The sequence below is a fragment of the Crinia signifera genome, chromosome 7 (assembly GCF_055691185.1).
Source record: "Crinia signifera chromosome 7, ASM5569118v1, whole genome shotgun sequence".
In the NCBI taxonomy this organism is placed as follows: Eukaryota; Metazoa; Chordata; class Amphibia; order Anura; family Myobatrachidae; genus Crinia; species Crinia signifera.
Genome location: NC_139223.1, coordinates 64,646,514 through 64,666,419, shown reverse-complemented (window position 1 = coordinate 64,666,419; position 19,906 = coordinate 64,646,514). Strand labels below are relative to the sequence as shown.

The window sequence follows — 19,906 nt, the reverse complement described above, 5'->3', positions numbered from 1 at the left end:
ATTGAATTAATGTTTTATAGGTATCCCCTGGAATACTTTTTGCGCTGATCTGCCTCATGCTGAATAATTAAAGAAAACAAAAAAAAATTGTGCCCCAAGCCAAAATCTTTTCTCCTGACAACTTCCTCTGCAGTAATATTGCTTACAAAACGTGTGCTCTGGAGATCTATCATTTGAATTTTTTTCCCATAACATGAGCAGAAAATTCAATTCACAATTTTAGTTGGGAATACGCACTTTATTAATCTACACTGCAGCCACCGATCAAAGTAAAATTTATGTCTGCATTATATAATGTAGCAGGTATGAAGGCGCACAATCATAGAACAATAAAGGCAACAGCAAAGAGACAATACCTTATGTTATTGTTCTGGGTTTTTTGCCCAACACCGCATGTTAGTTATCTTTGTCAATTATGTATTAAACACTGACATATTACTACACAGTGCTGTACATTGGGGGTGGGGTGTTTGATCATGGCACTAACAAAGTAACAGAAGTTAAAGATGGCCCTGCCCATATGAGCTTACAGTCAAAGTATTGGGAACATTAGGGTAGATGTATGAAGCAGTGATAAGGGAGGAGAAGTGATAAAGTGTCTGGTACTTTATCACTGACCAATCAGCTTCTGACTGTTAAGTTACAGGCTGGGTTTAAATAGGAGCTGATTGGCCGGTGATAAATTACCACGCACTGTATCACTTCTCCTCCTCCCTTATCACTGCTTCATAAATCTACCCCAATGATTGATACATACAGCAGAGCCATATTAAAGGTGAGAATAGTAGTAGCTGTGCTCCTCAACACCTTAAAGCACCTCACTGGTTGGAGCTGATCTAACCACTGGGACTGCCGTTTGGGGCTGATTCTGCTTGTCTAGCTCAGGGCGGTATCTATGGGGGAAGAGGGGGCCATGCGACCTAGATGGTGGACTGCTGCCGTCGTACTCTTGGCCGCCAGTCCCGTGCTGAGGCCCGCGTTGGGTAGCGTTGATACCTTATTTCTGCCCAGACTGCCCTGTCTCGGATGTTTTCCCCCACCTGTCATGCCACACGGGTATCGCTATGATGCCAGAGGGAGGAAGAGCCAGTGCGCAGAGCAGAGAATGGAGCTCTGGGATTTTTTTGGGGGGGAGGGGGGGGGGGGCGACCAAATTATTGCTTGCCCTGGGCATCAGAAATCCTATTTTCCTATTTTCAACCCTGTCTAGCCTCCACCGCTTTGTCAAAAGAGCTACTTTCCAACCAAAGCTCTGTTATGAACAGAATTCTGGAAGGTAAAAGTGAATAAGGGCAGCAGAAAGACAGGTGTAAGTAACTATGGGAAGGATTATGCAGAGAGGTGGGAGACAGAGAAGAAGTGTGAAAAATCATGCATGGAAAAGAGAGCCAGACAGTATGGTAAGCCAATGGCTAGCTTTGCTGCTGCAGCTGGCGTAGGTAGGGCTTCTGATGATTGCAGAGTCTGGAGACAGCCACAATCAGCCTGAGAGTAGGCTCTGGAGACTGCTAACACTGCAGGACCTGTGCTGCTGCCTCTAGGGTTGCACAAATGCACACGGCTAGCACAGTTGTGGAGATGGTGTTACAAGAAGGGGTGCGCGTACTGTACGTGCACAAGGACACCTAAGGGCTTAATCTAGCCCAAATGAAACATAAGGTACTACAATATTACTTAAATCAGTGGTTCCCAAACTGTGTGCCGTGGCTCCCTGGGGTGCCTCAAGACACTTGCAGGGGTGCCCCAGGTTGGTGGTCCAGGACCAATTCAAATTATTTATGGTTCATTTTTTATGGGCAAAACCAGTGCTGGTGGCTGCCAATCATATGTGTACAAACAGATGCTAATCCTGCCCTTTACCACATAACTGACCCTAAGGGTCGCATATAAACACAATCTAATTCCTTTTTTGGAGGCATATGGGTGCCGTGAAAAAAACTCAGATACTCTCTAGGGTGCCATGATTCAAAAAAGATTGGGAACCCCTGACTTAAATAATAGGCTATATGCAATGTACATGATAACATTATTATGGTGATTCCCAGTTATAGCATAAAGCATTGCTAATAAGCAATGAAGTTTTCATATAACAACAATTTCTTAACAGACCAGTTTAAAAGGAAAGTAAAAGTGTGTGATGCATAGGACTTTATGTTCACTCTCTGGAGAAGTGCCAATCAGTTGATTATATTATGAAGCCATATTAAAACAACACTGCTATTAAAGTCATCCCCATACAAACCCCATCAATGATTACTGTTTTCTCCTTGTAGCACTGCCGATGGTGCGCTATGAAATCTAGAGTTGGAACCTGGCCTAAAGCATTATCATGCTGTGCTTTGAACATCTACAGTAGTTAGGCCATTTTTGAGTAAACGCATTCCAAATCCCAGAACAAAGAGATAACCAAATCAGAGCATGCATTGGTTTATCATCTGACTGCTGTGATGTTGATTTGTCACATTCTGACGTTCTATCCAAGCACTCAGCATTGCAGTATTTCAGATATGGCTTTATGTGTCTTTGTATTTATGTAACAATAGAAAGCCAGCCCTATTGCCACTTATTAGTAAAAACTCAAGATGTGCAGTCCGGTTCTCCAGAATTTCTGAATCCACCAGATTTTGTTGATTTGGACATAAACAAATTTGGCCTCAATCCCCCCAAGTAGATACATTCTGAACCGAGTCCTGTTTGGAATGTTCTAACGGTTCAGAATTTGGCTTTTAAATCCCAATTTTAGATTTTGTGTTGCAAAAAAAATCATTATTTTGGATGATTTCATCATGGAGGTTATTCTAGTTCACTCTTTCTGACAAAATCCTTCTTAGATGGACAAAACCATGTGCACTGCGGGTGGGGCAGATGTAACTTGTGCAGAGAGAATTAGATTTGGGTGGGGTTTTTCTTCAAAGTGAGATCTATATTGCAGTGTAAAATCATGCAGTCAGTATTTTCCCTGCACAGAAACAAATTAACTCACCCAAATCTAATTCTCTCTGCACATGTTACATCTGCCCCCCTGCAGTGCACATGGTTTTGTCCATCTAAGAAGGATTTTGTCAGAAAGAATGAACTAGAATAAACCCCCTAGTTTTATTGTTTTTATCAATGATTATTAATTTCTTTTTATTTAATTTTATTCTGAACTGATATCCGAACCAAGGTGATTTTGCCACAACCAAAATCGTGAATTGGAACAAAACCAAAACAAGGGAATCTGCACCCAGATCTAGTAAATATTCTCAATCTAAAAGTTCTATAATTTGAACTGTTTATTTTCTCTACTTTTCATTAGTACTTAGCATGCAGCATATGGTGCTGTCATCTCATGATACCAACATGGGTATTATGAAGTTGCCGTTCCCACTAGTGAGGCAGTTATTAGGCCTGTCCACCGAGCAGTAAGCCCCAGACAGCCACCTCATCTATCAGTAGCATCTATATACAATATATATGTAGTGTTTTATTATGTGTCTCTGAAACATTGCCATCTGTTGGCAGAAAGTGAAACTACATCTCTTTCTCACGCATGCACAAACACAGAGGCAATCACAAGGTAGCAGACTAGCTTTCAAGCATTTGCTTCGAGCAGGCTTACTAGTTATAATCAGTGGCGGCTTCTGCTATAGGGCTGCAGGACTGCAGCCCCTCCAGTTAAAATCACAACACCAGAGACACAGACAGCACCAGAGCTCCGGTGCTTCCCCCCGCGGGCGCCCGCCCCCTACCTCCGGAGCTCTGGTGCTGGCTGTCTGTGTCTCTCACACGCTGGTAACCTCCTCTCACCAGGCTCCATGAAGCAACAGGGCAGGCGCAGCAACAGCCCAACCCTGTGGGGAGGAGTTCAGCATGAAGTAGATTCCTATTGGAAGCTGCTACTGCTCATCATACACAGAGCTGGAAACTCCTCCCCTCTTGGGCTGCCAGTATTTGGATTAATGATAGCAATAGATTCCAACAGGAAGCCATTCTGTGCAAATTGCCAGAGTTACAGTGCTTCTATGGGCTGCTGTCTGTGCAGCCCAGAATTAAATCTCTGCAGTGAGCATGCCCAGACTTCAGAGTTTCAGTGTGATGCAGCTGAAGGAAGGTATGCATTGCCACAGGGAGGTGCATGGAAGTTATTTTTATTTTAATAATATTTGTGTGTAGATCTTTATTAAGAGTATCATTTTGTGTACTTTTATTAATATTAAAGTTATTAAAAGTGTGTATTGAGCAGTACCCTGGAAATTGCAGCCCCCTTAAGTCTAAAGGCAGGAGCCGCCACTGTTTTGACCTATGGGTAATTAGTATTTATATCTATGTTCGGCATTCAAAGCTCTTACAGAAATATTATCACAGAGCAGAATCAGGTACATTGGTGTATAAAACTATCACTGGAATTGACATAGTATTTAGCTATTAGTGTTAGAGAAGTACATAATTAGCCGCCATTTAGAATATTGTTATCTCCATGCTGTGTGTACAGGGACAAACAATAGATTCCCAGCAGAGAAGCTAGTATGACCACAGTCTATACAGCATTTCTGATTGAACTGATTATATATAACATTATACACTGTACCTCATATAGATCAATAGAATTTTATGCTTCTCTATTTCCCCAGTGGATTCTTGTTCTGCGATCATTTTAATAGGCTCTATGAGGAAGATAATGGTACACAATGATAACAACGGACTTGCTGCATTGCCTCTCCGTCTGGTTTTTTTGCCGAGCATTACCACATCACATATTGGACAACTGCTCTTGAAGTTCGCACCTTGACTTCCAGCTTTTGGAAGCAAATGGTCACTTGCTTCCATACATTATCCAGTGTTGTTCCCACCAATCAGATTAGACTGATAAATAAGACTGACACATTTTTAGGTGTGTACCCAGGACTGATTCATAGCGATACCACACCAACTCACCCGGGCGGCAGGACTGCATAGGATACATTATAATATGCAGTCCTTTTGCATACGGTGTATCGTATGCGATCCCAGTCAAGGCTGTGGCATGCAATAGATCCTTGTGGCAGCCATCTCTGGCTCCGATCTGATGCACATCGGACCACGGATTAGTTGGAATCGGAGGTAGAACACATGTAATTTGACACCTTTTATCCGATTTTTCTGCCTGATCTGTTGAAATCTGCTGAAAAGGGCCCAAATTGCACTAGTGAATGGGCCCCTTATCACCATGCTAGACTGCAGGTGCAGATGGATTTGGGAGGTGGTGTCCAAACTGATATCTAAATTACAGTGCACGAAAAAATGAACCTGTTATTTGTGGACTACATATAAAAACAGCCTGTATGTACCCTGCATTCAAAAATGGTTTTGAAACATTGTTTGCTCAGGTGCAAAGGTACTCCATTTTTTTGAGCTGATATAGGGCAACTGATCCATACTTCGGAGTGTACTGTATGGCGCTATCATTACCACGATGCACATTGGTGAGTGTGAGGTCATCTTATGACTGCTCAGCAGCCCCCAATGATAGCAGAAGTGATCCCCAGGCCGATTCAGGCCTGATTGCTCAAGTCCAAATTCAGCCCTGTCCCTTATGGTCGGGGTATGCGCATACGGGACTATGCGCATGTGAAAACCCCCGGAGCAAATGCTTTTAGCAAGTTTCACACTCGCCAGGGCATTCGCTCACTAAGGGGACGGGCATGGTTCAGGAGCAGGGGAATTCGTCGGGAGTGTCCATAAAAATGCTGGGCATACCCCTGCAGACGCAGGTGTGTCAATGCCTGCTTGGGGTGGGAGTTCGGCTGGGTGGTGTTTATCTGCTCGTTTGGCTGTAAATATACAAAGCCTAGTGAACAGGTTTGAATCAGGCCCTTAGATTCAGGGCTCAAATGGGCACATTTATCTGACCATTTCCATGTGCAGCTAAAGCTGATATTAATCGTGCGCTCACGCCAGGCTGTAGGATTGTCCATCAGATGGGCTTTAAAAGCTTTTAATCAATATGATCTCCGGAGAAGAAGATCAGACTGTGCTGACAGCTCCCTTTTTTTGGATGACCCCAAGGTTTTATATTTCTTTTGTTTTTACTCCATCCATTTATGCCATTATCATGTTAACCATTATGACATATAAACTGGCTGTTCACACTCATATGTTTGACAAGCTGTCAGGGATGCTCCTTAACTAATAGATTCAGCTTCAAAGGATGCTTCATATATCCAGAAAAAAACAAAAATGTCTCCCAGGAACAACTACAACTGTGAAAGGTAATAAAACGTATCTATTATAGAGATGTTACCACCGTACACACTGTCTCGATTTGGGCTATTGACATGTCATATGTGAACAAAATGATCATAATGGGCTGGGTTGAGGCATAATTATAGCAAACCGCTATATACGCAAAATTAGTCAGCCGGCAGTGTGACTAAACTTCTATATAGACGGGTTATGCGTCTACATTTTAGTCACCCTTTTACCCATTAAAAACCAGCAGTAGGCTGAAGAGCCGGGGCTGGTATTAAAAAATCAGGAAACCCGACAAATAGGGCTTCGCTGATTTTTTAAAACCAGCCCCAGGCTCCAGGTCCGGGGCTGGTCCCTAAATACGGGGGACAAAATGTCTAGGGGTCCCCCGTATTTTAAGAACCAGCCCCAGGCCAAACCAGCCAGCAGGGTAATGCCATAGCCGGGGGGAGACTTTTTATACAAGTCCCCCCGGCCAAAGCATTCAGCCCTCTGACCGGTCAGCCTGGCCAGTGGTCCTGGGGAAGTGGGGACCCCCCCCAATAAAGGGGTCCCCCCCTCCAGGACCTACCTGACCAGGCTGAAGCCTGGTGCTGTCCCCGGTGACCCTGTGCGGTGGTCACCGGGCAGATTGAAGTGTAAAAAAAAAAAAAAACTATTGTCTTTTACTGTGGAACTATGAGTCCCAGCAAGCTTCCCCCGGGACTTGGAGAACCACAAGTCCCAGCATGCGGGGCATTAAAGGGCCCGCTGGCACTTGTAGTTCCACAGAAAAAAATAGTCAAATAAACACACTGACACACAATAAAAGTAAAACTTTAATACATCCAAAGCTCACACATACTGATACTTACCTATCTTGAGCTTGCCGGTAGGTCTCTGGGTCCGCTGCCGGTGCCTTGGTTCCGGGGCTGGTCCGGGGCTCCAGGGCTGAAGAGTCCGGGGTCCTGGATCCGAAGAAATCCATGGGGGACCTGTGGAAGAAAATCCTACTCACCCAGGTCCCCTGGCGACGATCTCCTTATCTTCTCCGTCTCCGCCGCATCAACCGCCGGTACCCATCGGACTTTGAGAGGCGCAGAGATGTTTAATCTTCCGCGCCTCTCATCCGAATGATTCTATTGGCCGTCTAGACTTTCTCGGCTCCTGATTGTCCGCTAGGCCGCTGCCCCATCTGATGCAGCATGTTTTTTTTATATGTTTATTCAGGTTCAAAGTAATGTCATACATTCGCAGAACAAATTTTTATGCGGTTAATGACAAAAGTAGTTGTCATACACAAATGAGGTTACAATTTGGAAGTGACATATCCGGGTAAAACATTATTTATGAAATAGTACTTTTGAGAAAGAGTTAAGTGCAGTGAGCCATCATTTTTCTATATTTTTCTTTAAGGAGATATGGTGGGAATGGAAACAGTGTTAAAGAAGGGGGGGGGGGGGAGACAGCATTTCCAAAATAGACATACTGTAACTAATATAGATCATTATATTGATAAGTTGCAGTTGTTTAAGTACATAAAGAAGCACTAGGTGACTCATCGCACCCTACGGGCGCTCTTCACACTGTCGTGAGGGGCTTCTCCCCCTTAGCCGGTGAACGCCTTTATTGCTTGAAATATGGTTTGTGTGGGAGGGGTGGGAGTTAGCCATGGTCTGCCAGGGGTTAACCTGCTCATTGCCAAGGGTTTAACATGCTCTGCCAGGGGTAAATGCTTGTTGCTATGGAGTTAGCCATGGTCTGCCAGGGGTTAACCTGCTCGTTGCCAAGGGGTTTAAAATGCACACCCAGTATTAATAATATATATAATATAATATTGAGGTTCAGGGTTCCCTATGCAGGGGGGATGTGGCCAGATCTGTTGGACTGTGTGTGTGTACAACGCTGTGAGGGGGTGGAGTTAAGTGTGTAAATTTTTACTCTTCCCAGCGTTATACACACAGTGATTGACAGATCTGGCTAAATATATAGGAGATATACATACACAGGGCCGTCTTTTTTGTGAGTGGTTGTGTAGGTAGGGGCCCCACTGCACTGTTTTAGCCGGGGACCCATAAAGCTATTAAGATGGCCCTGTATATACGTAAAGACAGGTAGTGTGTGGGATAAGTTCCAGTTCAGTCGGTATGACATATAGACAGTATGCAATATTGCTCAGCTTCAAGGTAGGTAAAGCTGATGCTTTATTGCAAGTGGCATAGGTGTATCTTTAAGTCAAATAGTCATCAATGTGTATTTCAAACAGTCTACAAATTTCGTCTTTCAGGGTTGTGGGCCTGCTTTTGATAAATGGTCCCCAAATATAATAGAAGCGGGAGAAGGGGGTGTCCGAGTGTTTAAGTATATCATATCTGTCATAGTACATGTACAGTATTTCAGGAGTAGAGAGACTACCTCCAGTATGGTTGGCACATTTGTACAATATGGTTTTACTTCCTCTTTTTTGTTTTACTCACACATCGGAATTAGGCCCTCTACAGGGGGAATTGACCAAGATGGGAGTTTTATTTCACATGGGATGTTGCTAAGGGCAATCAATTAGATACTATCTGTTTTCTTCTAGAAGGTACTAAATAAATAAGTAGATTCTGATTGGTTGTCCATAGCAACATCACACGTGAAATAGAACTCCCATCTTAGTAAATGTCTCATTATCTGTCTAAAAGGTCCACCACGAATGGAAGCATAGATCATCTTACCTTCTGAGCAGATGTGTGATACTGTATTGTAGATCCGGAACGGACCTGATTGTGGAGGGTGCAGGTGCTAATTACCTGGGAGGACACGCAGATGGGGCATGCGGCCCTTTTTGGTGTCACCGCCTGGGTGTGGCCTGCACCCCCCTAGTGAAGCCGCTTTGTAACCAGTGTTTTTAGGCTGCAGTCAGATTGTCCTTTTTTATGCAGGTGGACAACAACCACACAGATTGCTGTTGCACCATTTCTTGATGACAATTTGTCACAGAGAGACACTATGGACGGTCCAGGGAGCCGGCCAATGACTCCTGAGGAACAATTAGAGGTTATGTTGCATCATGAGAAGGAAATATATAAAGAAGAGGAGAAACCATCACAGAGAGACCTGGAGGTTAGTGCCTGAGATGAAAGGACATATACATTTGACTCTCTCTCTCTCTCTCTCTCTCTCTGTCTCTCTCTCTCCTCTCTCCTTTCTCTCCCCCATAAAACTACTGTTCACTATGACTACCAAGAAGAAGGCAGTACTTTTATCATAAATGCATAGGTATTTCTATAATGGGTCCGGCTACAGTATACTTCAGAGTACCAGATTTTGTCTGATAATGCACAATAGAGAAGTCACAGGTCACATGGCACAGGCACCAGTAGACTCTGGGAAAATGCCAATCTGCTGTGCTGCCAGAGAGGGTCCACACGAAGACCCCATACGAAGACCACACATGGGGCCTTATTCTAGTTCACTCTTTCTGACAAAATCCTTCTTAGATGGACAAAGACATGTGCACTGCAGGTGGGGCAGATGTTACTTGTGCAGAGAGAATTAGATTTGGGTGGGGTTTTACTTCAAAGTGAGATCTATATTGCAGTTTAAAAATAAAACAGTCAGTATTTACCCTGCACAGAAACAAAATAACTCACCCAAATCTAATTCTCTCTGCACATTTTACATCTGCCCCCCTGCAATGCACATGGTTTTGTCCAGCTAAGAAGGATTTTGTCAGAAAGAGTGAACTAGAATAAGGCCCATGGCCCTCTCTTCTCTTAAGCCCCGTACACATGGGGGGAGATATATTGCTCAGTGTCTCCTTTTCATCAGCGACCAGAGATGGTCGCTGATGAAAGGGAACCTCTGCTGGCGGTGCCGCAGAGGTAATTAGCTGGTCGCAGGAGCAAGCTCCTGCGACCAGCGATTAGAAAGGGGTTGAAAACGGGAGAGCGCACCCGGCGATTTATCGCCGGGGCACACTCCCAATCACTGGCAATATGGTCGCCAGCGACCACATTTCCAGCGATTTCAGCCCCTATAGCCCCCGTGTGTACACAGCATTAAACTGCTTGTGCCTAAATGATAATATTTAAAAGTAAATTTGCCATCTTAGTCCCATTCCAGGATAAAATTGCACAATCAGGAGTTCTCCTTACCAGAATTACAGTTGTATAATAAACAGGTCCTCACAAAGATGCATCTGCATGATTATAACTGTTCTTGACTAGAAGAGAATTTACATAATGACGATCGCACTTTACTTGGAGTATTGCAGTACACAGCACAACTAGCCCAACAGGAGTTACTGCCTCAGCTAAATTACTGTGCAGTAAATAACTAGTTATGATCTGTGCTCATCATAAAATTTGCATACCAAACAATTATGAATTCAAGTTGCTGTAATCAATATCCCATACCCAAGCAGTGTGGTGTGTAAAGCTGTAATCCTTAACCTGTGAATGACAATGCATAGAGGCCGTAAATCAGTACGGATTATAGTTATGCGAGGATTCGCAAAACCACAACTCCCAGCGGCAGGCTGCGGGGAGCCACCCAACTCAGGGTACCGGTGCTTCACATGCTGTATCCCACCTAGGGTGGCCAATCCCGGGATCAGGATCGGCGGGATCCCGGGATTTGGCCCCTAAAACACCGGGATTTCAATCCCGGAATTGGATTTTCCAATCCCGGGATTTCGGGATTAGACTGTGCATGCGCAGTCTAATGCCGGGCAGCATCTGAGCTGGTGCGCAGACGCTGCCCAGCTTCTCCCGTCCCGGGCAGCGCGGCTATGCGCAGCGTGACGGCGTCAGAGGTCACGCTGCGCAGGCCACACAAACAGCCGCCTCATCCATGAGCACCGCTCTGACCTCCGGCCGCCTCGATGATACTTCCCACCCACCCAGGCTGCCTGCACTCGCCTCTTACCGGACCCCGAAGCATCGCCCGACGAACCAGCCAGTCACCCACCCAGGCTGCATCCTCCTCCATGCCCAGCTCCATCGCCCACCGGCCCGGCCGCACCGCAATTGTAAGTAAATATGCGGGCGGCCGGGGTGGGATTTTGTATAGGAAGCCAATCCCGGGATCCCGGGAATCCCGGGATTGGGCATTTTTCAATCCCGAATCCCGGGATTGAAAAAATGGCTCGGGATTGGCTTCCCTAATCCCACCCCACAATGCAAATGCAAACACTTAGCATATGCATTGCTGAAATGCGAGGACTTCACTATACAATGTCTTGATTGCAGCAGTTGCTTGTGACATCACACAGCCCCCCCCCCCCCCCCCACGAACAGTCCAGACATGCCTGCGTTGTTTGGACCGAGCCAAATAATTGGTTTGTTACCACCCTCCGCACAGCAGTGGCAACATTTACTATGTCCACCTCTGAATCATGCTTTCAGTTACAGTTATGAGCAAATCTGGCTAAAGGTGAAATTAGTCTGTGGACTGGCTGAGCTGGCTGAAGCTGTATCTAGCACACACATACCAGCACACACATACCGGCACTCCAGTGTAGTGGGTGCTAGGATGTGCAGTGCCACTCCTCTAAATCTGTCACTTTAAATATGTCACCTCTTAAAGGGCAGTATTATTTTAACGAGGAGCAAATACAGCTCCTTCTAGATGGTTTTATGGCTAACTCTTTATCAACCTATCCAGCGAGGAGTTGATACCATGGGGTAAATTTACCAAAATGGGCGTTCTATTGAAGATTGAATATTGCCCATAGCAACCAATCAGAATCTATTTATTATCTTCTAGAAGGTGCTAAATAAATAAGAAGTACAATCTGATTGGTTGCAATGGGCAACATCCCATCTTCAATAGAACTCCCATTTTAGTCAACCCCCATGTATCAATATATATCACATCCGCAAGTACATTGCATGAGCCACCGTGTGATGATGTAATATATCTTAATGTAATGTATGGTTAATGTAACCAATCCGCGTTGTACGTCATCTTCAGTCACTGGAAAAGGGGAAGCCCGGCATTATCCCTGGGCCAGCCTGCAGTGTGAACAGCTTTAAACCTGTGTTTAGTGACCTGGGCTGGATCGAGCCTTTCATCTGTAAGCGGTATAAGTTTGACAGGGGAGTTCTTGGTGGGTGATTTTGGAAGAGAAGTGAAATAATGGTACTGTTCTAAATAGCAAGATACGTAAGGATTCTTAAAAGCGTCATCGTAGAAACTAGATTATAGAATTATAACAAGAATATGTTTATATACAATGCAGGTTACTGAATCAGATGTAATATTTAGTTAACTACAGTGTAATTGCATACCTCCCAACTTTCATTCACAGTGAAGAGGGACATATGCACGTGCTAAAGGCGCGCATCCAAAATTAGGGGCATGGCTTGCCTGAAAGAGGGTGTGTACTATCATTTGCATCATTCCACAAGGCCACGCCCCCATTTTGCCACTCTGGGGGCATGGCCCAGAGGATCTGTGAGCTTCTAGCCATGCCCCCAGCCCCTCTGGTCTATTTAACACTGCTCAGCGAGTGACAAGGGGACTCCCAACTGCCCACTGCTGGCCCCAGGCAGGATACAGGAACGACCCCGAAAACCGGGACATTCCCACGGAAAATGGGACAGTTGGGAGGTATGTAATCATCCCAGACTATGGCTGTATTATGAATACTCCTAGACAGCATCCTTCATACAGTGTACAATCTTATCCAGGGTTAACTAAGTATAGCTCACAGCTGGTATAAAAGAATTATGCGTCCATGCGTCTCTTATTCCCAGGGACTTTCTCCTGATGTTATATGCTAAATAACAACAACATTGGTAACTGTTTCAGAGGTATTTTCACTACATACACCATGGAATACAGAGGGAAATGCTGGCACCCCAGACGAAGGAACAGATGGACGCAATCTTATCAAATGTTCCCAGCCAACTTTTGAAAAAAACAGCTCTGGAGAAATTGCTTGAAGAAATAAAGGAAGAGATTGAATATGATTACTACACGAGCCTCAAGAAAAGTATTGGTAAGATTTTAGTCTTCATCTCTTGTCATGTTACAGCAATGCAATACCAGGGTACAAATACATCACTGTTGTGTGCAGACAATCACTCTTTAACTCAAAAAGTTTTTATTCTCTGTTGTTTTTATTCTTGTTATTATAATATATCTGAACCAACGGCTGTGTCCAACAGTGATGACTTAAGAAAGCAATTGTACAACATTATATGAACAACACTGAAATAAAATATGATTTTATTACAGTACCCTCAATTAGGGTTACCATCAGAAATGGAGTCCAGTACAGATAAAACAGAGAGGACCCCCCCCCCCCCCCCGACCCCTCATCTTTCCTCCAGGCTACTAATGCAAGGGAGACTGCACAGCCTTAGGAGGAAGAGGAAAAACCCCAGATCCCTTCCACACAATGGCCGCCATGTATGTGGGACTGTGCTTGCCATGGGAGTCATGCCACCACACTGAGGACATTGCCAGGATGCTCTTTAACTGCAGGTGTATATTGCTACATCCTGTGGCAGTAATTGCATTCTGCACTGCAATTCTTGGTGCTGATATTTCACTCCCAGATCACACAATGTGATTTTTTTGATAAATGGGACCCACAGCGTGTGTTAGAAGTTGGCACATTGTGTATATACTGGGTACTGCATGTAAGACAAAGGTACTAGTGCTGCAAAGATAAGATAGATATGAAACTCACAGCACTCTTCTAGTCTGCATCCTAGAAATGAGATAAGTAAGGAGATCAGGCTCAACCTATTGAGTGTCCCAATGCCTCCACCATTCTTACCACCGAGACTTCAACCCGAAACTAATGTCTATACTCAGGGACTGGCCACTCCACTCTTAGGGGCTGTGGCATGGAGAATGGTAGTGTCGTAAATTGCCAGAAGTGGGTGGAGCCTTTGCTATCCCACTACTGCACACACACAGGGGAATATGGGAGGAACAGAAGCAATGGTTGATAAGTCATGTCATCGCCTGTTTGTACATTGGAGTTGACTGTCAGCAATACTAATTTGTGATTGGGTAGATGGAGACACTCTAAGTTAAACTGCTGGACTTTGAGTGTGTGAGTCTATAGGTGCCCATACACGGTACAATTATTGTATACAATATTGCATCTCATCTCATTGCATCGCACAGGTTTTGCAATGCGATGAGATGAGATCTAGAGCCAGATGTACTAAGCTTGAAAAGTGATAAAATGGAGATTGATAAACAGCCAGCCAATCAGCTCCTACCTGTGATCTCACAGACTGTGTTTGAAAAATGTCAGGTAGTAGCTGATTGGCTGGTTGTTTATCACTCTCCATTTTATCACTTTTCAAGCTTAGTACATCTCGCCCCTAGTACAAAAAGTGTGTGCAGCACATAAGCTGCCCATACACGCTGCGATCCCGGCGTGCGTTCCGGGCTTAAATAGCATCCATCACATCGCATTGCATGCCTTGTGCATGCAATGCGATGCGATGTGATGAAAGCACCCTATTAAATTACTGCACCCTCAGGAGAAAAGTTCTTCAAATAAAATATTACATTAAGTATGTTGTGCCTAACTGTCATCATTGATTACATATCTCCCAACATAACCCATCCCAGGAGGGACAAAAAGCTTAGGAATTTGAATTACATAAACAAAGCCCTCTTCCCTGCTGTGCTTTATTTCCTTCACTTACTGTATACCATCATCTCCTTACTGTTAACAGCACCAAACCTTCGGGGTTTGGCCACCCCATTTGGGTCTGATGCAACAATGTTTATAAATCTTGTCCTTGTTCTGCAATTGTTTTGTACTTCGTTTTTTGTGTGTGTATGTGTTCATACTGTTCCTATTTATGTATGTTCTAATGTACTATTTACCACTTGTGATGCCATACAAGCAGTACTTATTAAATGACTAAGCAGGATATTGACATGTATAATTTATGCTCAGTATATTGGTTGATTTTATTTATGAAAGTCTTAATAGTTGCAAACTCATACCTCCCAACTTTCAAACCCCCCTGACATTTGGGTGTGTGGCCTAGTGACAAGGGGGTGTGGCATTCAAATTACATCACTCCAGAGAGGCCACGCCCCTGTTTTTTCTGCTGTGGGGGCATGGCCATCAGTTTCGTGAGCTGCTGGCCATGCCCCTAGCCCCTCCGCGTCTATTCACAGCTGCCCGACAGGTGGTACAGGGACTCCCACCTGCCTCCCCCCTGCTGTGGGACACCGCTGGCCCCAGACGGGATGCGAAAAACGTCCCCAAAAATGTGATGTTCCCTGCAGAAAGTGGGACAGTTGGGATGTATATCGCACTTCACATACTATGAACTGAAAACAAAAAGTATACAGCACATACTTTTTGTACTGTGCGATGAGCTGCCGCGGGAGCGCACCTCAAAGCACACATCGCACCGCCGGGAATCGCAGTGTGTATGGGCGGCATTACTTTTTGTACTAGATCTCATCTCATCTCATTGCATTGCAAAACCTGTGCGATGCAATGAGATGAGATGAGATGCGAAATTGTATCCAATAATTGTACCGTGTATGGGCACCTTATGGCCTCCAGGCTGTGTGCCTTTGAGTTACTGGTTGTTCAATCAATGCAAGGGGTGTTTGGGCATGCAATCTGACACCCCTGCTCATGCCACTGACAGGGATGACCACAGCATGCCCATGATCTTGACAGCCTTGATAAATAGGCCCAAAGTCTGTTCATTAAGGTGCCCTTACATGTTACAATTATTGTATACAATATTGTATACAATATTGCATCTCATCGCATTGCATAGGTTTTGCAATGCAATGAGATGAGATGAGATGAGATCTAGATATACTGTTTTACTCTAGCTTTGGTACTCTTTACCTAGAAGGGCGCCAGCGATTGAAAAGCGATGACCGCGATTTTCCCATAGGGAACAATGTTAAAAAGGCTGATGGACCGCGATTTTACTGTTAAATGCCTCAATGGACCCGATTTGGCCATAGGAATCAATGTTAAATGGGCCACAGAGCCCAAATAGGCCCAATTAACCCTTAAATGTCCCCCCCAATTTTTAACGCCACCCCACGATCCACGCCAACCCGAAGCGTGGCGAGCGCAGCGAGCCCGCGAGGGGCGGCGGTACGCGTCCTCCAACCTTTTCATGCCCTACTATCCACTAGGGCGTGGAGTGAGAATAGAATAGTGTGGCGAGCGCAGCGAGCCACCGAGCCCGAAGCGTGGCGAGGGGACGCGGATACCTTCACAGGTAGACGCGTCCCCTCGCGGGCTTCACAGGTGTCGGCGTCGCCACGGACACCTGTGAAGCCCGCGAGGGGACGCGTATAACTGTGAAGGTATCCGCGTCCCCTCGCGGGGCTCGCTGCGCTCGCCACGCTTCGGGCTCGGTGGCTCGCTGCGCTCGCCACACTATTATATTCTCACTCCACGCCCTAGTGGATAGTAGGGCATGAAAAGGTCGGAGGACGCGTACCGCCGCCCCTCGCGGGCTCGCTGCGCTCGCCACGCTTCGGGTTTGCGTGGATCGTGGGGTGGCGTTAAAAATTGGGGGGGACATTTAAGGGTTAATGGGCTCTGTGGCCCATTTAACATTGATTCCTATGGCCAAATCGGGTCCATTGAGCCATTTAACAGTAAAATCGGGTCCATCGCGCCTTTTAACATTGATTCCTATGGTAAATCGGGAGCATCGCGTCGCGGGCATCGCGGGTACATTTATGGCCGGCCGCGACGCGACCGACACGATTTCCATGTTTAACATGGGTTTCAATGGGAAATCGCGGTCATCGCGTCGGTCGCGTCGCGGGCAGACATAAATGTACCCGCGATGGCCACGACGGGCGCCCATCTAAGTAAAGAGTACCCTAGCTTTTACTTTATATGCCAAGTATAGGGAGTTTATATTTCATCACAGGGACATACAGCGAGGTGCTTTCCTTTGCACGCATCTAACAAACAGAATGATACACACATTAATTGTGTTTCGCTGTTGGCCCACACTTAATATTCAGCCACAGTCCAATTCTCCTCCACTGGGACTGCCCTGAGACATCGAGGTTGATAATTCAAATTCTGATTGATAAATCAATGACTAGCTAGGCTGATTAATTACCAGACGTGTATACTCTCTGCAGATGAAGCAGTTTTTTTGATCTCTACAAACCGAAATCAAGAGATGACATGAAGGATATTAACTTTTCAAGCACCATAAAAAATTCATAACATCCAAGCCAATACAGTGCCTGACCTATTTACACACATACAAGATTAAACTAGAAATACAAATGGACTGAATTAAACACCCATTTATTGCATCAATTTATTTCTGTAAAATGGAAATAGTGTCCGGGTTTCAAATAACAAATACTAATGGACTGAGGTTACAATGTGTAATAGCTTTTGGCATTCACTTATAAATGTATCTTTCGTTTATAGTTCACACACTTTATTTATCAGACACATGCAGCTTCCCAATAGATTTGTGGCATTCTAAAGGTTACGTGGAAATGTCACACTTTTTATTTAGTGATTTGATATCATTTTATTGCACAGTGCTAGCGATAACCATTGTGAAACATCGTATTCCATTTATATCATCAGGGTCCTCCTCCATCGTGTTCTCATTACCTGCTTCTCTTACACACCTGGTTACACTCCTGGCATTCACTATCTCAATGGCCAAATTGTAGACAGCGGCATCCCTATAGTCAGTACTCCAACATATCCAGACAGTAATTACTGGGATTAGGGTTAGGCACAAGGGACGGAGTTAAGGTTAAGCTGTTGTGTTAGGGGTGGGTTAGGGTTACGCTGTGTGAGGAGTGGATTAGAATTAGGAAACAGTTAAAAGACTAATGGGGATCCATCAGAATTCTGACCGCCGGGATGCCACTGTCAGCAGTCTTAGATGGAGATTACTGGGATATTAATACCATCTTTTTGTTACCTTTTCTACTGTATTTTATTGTTTAGTTCTCTGTATTGTACTGTTTCACCCTGTTATTTTTTGCCCTCTGTACGGCACTACAGACCACAGAGCTAATGCACAGAAACTTTGGGTGAGATTTAATAGGATGAGAGATTCAAAAAGTGAGAGATTTGGGAAGAAATCTCCAGGTTTTTTAAAGCGGTAATCATTTACACAGCAAAATCAAACTGGTTTTGCAGTGTAAATGATTGCCGCTTTAAAAAAACTGGAGATTTCTTCCCAAATCTCTCACTTTTTGAATCTCTCATCCTATTAAATCTCACCCATAATGTTGCATGTAGTCAGTGTTTAGAAAACCAACTCGTATCCATGTAAGTCACCTAATATAATGATGCGGCCACATATCTGATTGGGGTACTTGTGTAGTTTCACGGCGCCCGATATGTCGGATAACATGCCTGCATGTTTTGTAATACAGGTTGAGTATCCGTTATCCAAATATCCGTTATCCAAATTATTCCAAAAACCATACATTCCAGAAAGTGAAAAAAAAAATTCTAGCTAAAAACCTACTGGGGACATCAGTAGCAGCACTATTGGGGGCATGATATGTAACTGGCACTAAATATGTGCAAGAAAATTATTTCTTCCCATTTCAATTCAGTATCTGAGATAGTGCACAAACTTATTTCGAACCTTGTTTCAGTCACAAATAAAATATATTTGTGTGTATTACATGTGTTTGATGTGTTTATACATCATAAATGCAAGATACCTCATTGAAATATAAAAATATTCTGAAATACGGAACAATCCGTTATTTAAAATTCTTCTGGTCCCGAGCATTTTGCATAAGGGATACTCAACCTGTATTGGACTGTCGTCGTAGTGGTAGCCCTTCATGCATATTTGGCAGTGCATGTGAGATCTATATCTAATCCTTATATTAATATTACAAATGTAATATATATTATTGTGTATATTCTCATCAGGGTAAACAAAATAATAATCTGAGACACACTATTTTAAAGCCTTTATTAAAAATAATGTTTTAATACATTTGCTATCAAATGCACACAGATAGTAAATGTATCTGTGTACAATCAGAAAGTATCTGTGTACAATCAGTTGCACACAGGTACAGTATACAAGTGGCATTCATCCAATTAATCAGCACGATCTACCAGTGTTTCGCAGCTGCATCAGATTCTGACTTTAGGCTCACTTTCCCATTTTGAGCTACTTTGACCTCAGCTAGACCAACTAAACCAGCCTGCCATGACTAGTCGTCTGCTCTGCCAAGTGTATTGAATGTCCAATTATTTTTGCAGAAGACTGATAGTTCTTACAAACAAGGCAGATCTTCACTTCTGGATAGTTCATAATAACAAGAGTTTTTTTCTTTGCACCATTTAATAAATGGCTTAACTTCGTCCTTCATATAACTATCCTCTGACTCCTGGAACTCTGAGTCATCATCTGATTCTAACAGGAACTTTAATCCGTCCTCTGTTTCATCTGGAAAACTGTCGGTCTCATAGAGTGTTTCCAGGCTATCAGCTTCCTGCAGGGACTTTGGATTGGTGTCCTCCTGCTGGGGCTCAGGTGTATGATTTTCATGATTTTATTTTTTATCATTAATTTTGGAACTGTTGAAGCAGTTAAAGCACCTAGACCAGCCAAAACAGCTTGCCATTGGACTTTGAATTGGTGTCCTCCTGCAGGGGCTCAGGAGTATAATTTTCATGATTTTCATTTTTATCATGCATTTTAGAACTGTAGAAGCAGTTAAAGCTGCTAGACCAGCC

General features: G+C 44.2%; 1 protein-coding gene across 1 annotated transcript in view; it reads left to right on the top strand.

Annotated features, from left to right (window-relative positions):
* The window catches only part of DNAH3 (dynein axonemal heavy chain 3), a 399,027-nt gene that overhangs the window by 57,663 nt on the left and 321,458 nt on the right, over positions 1–19,906 (top strand). Inside the window, exons 4-6 of the mRNA XM_083153252.1 lie at positions 6,161–6,230; positions 9,117–9,297; positions 12,991–13,180. Coding sequence (XP_083009378.1) covers positions 6,161–6,230; positions 9,117–9,297; positions 12,991–13,180 — 441 coding nt within the window. The remainder of the gene's footprint in view (positions 1–6,160; positions 6,231–9,116; positions 9,298–12,990; positions 13,181–19,906) is intronic.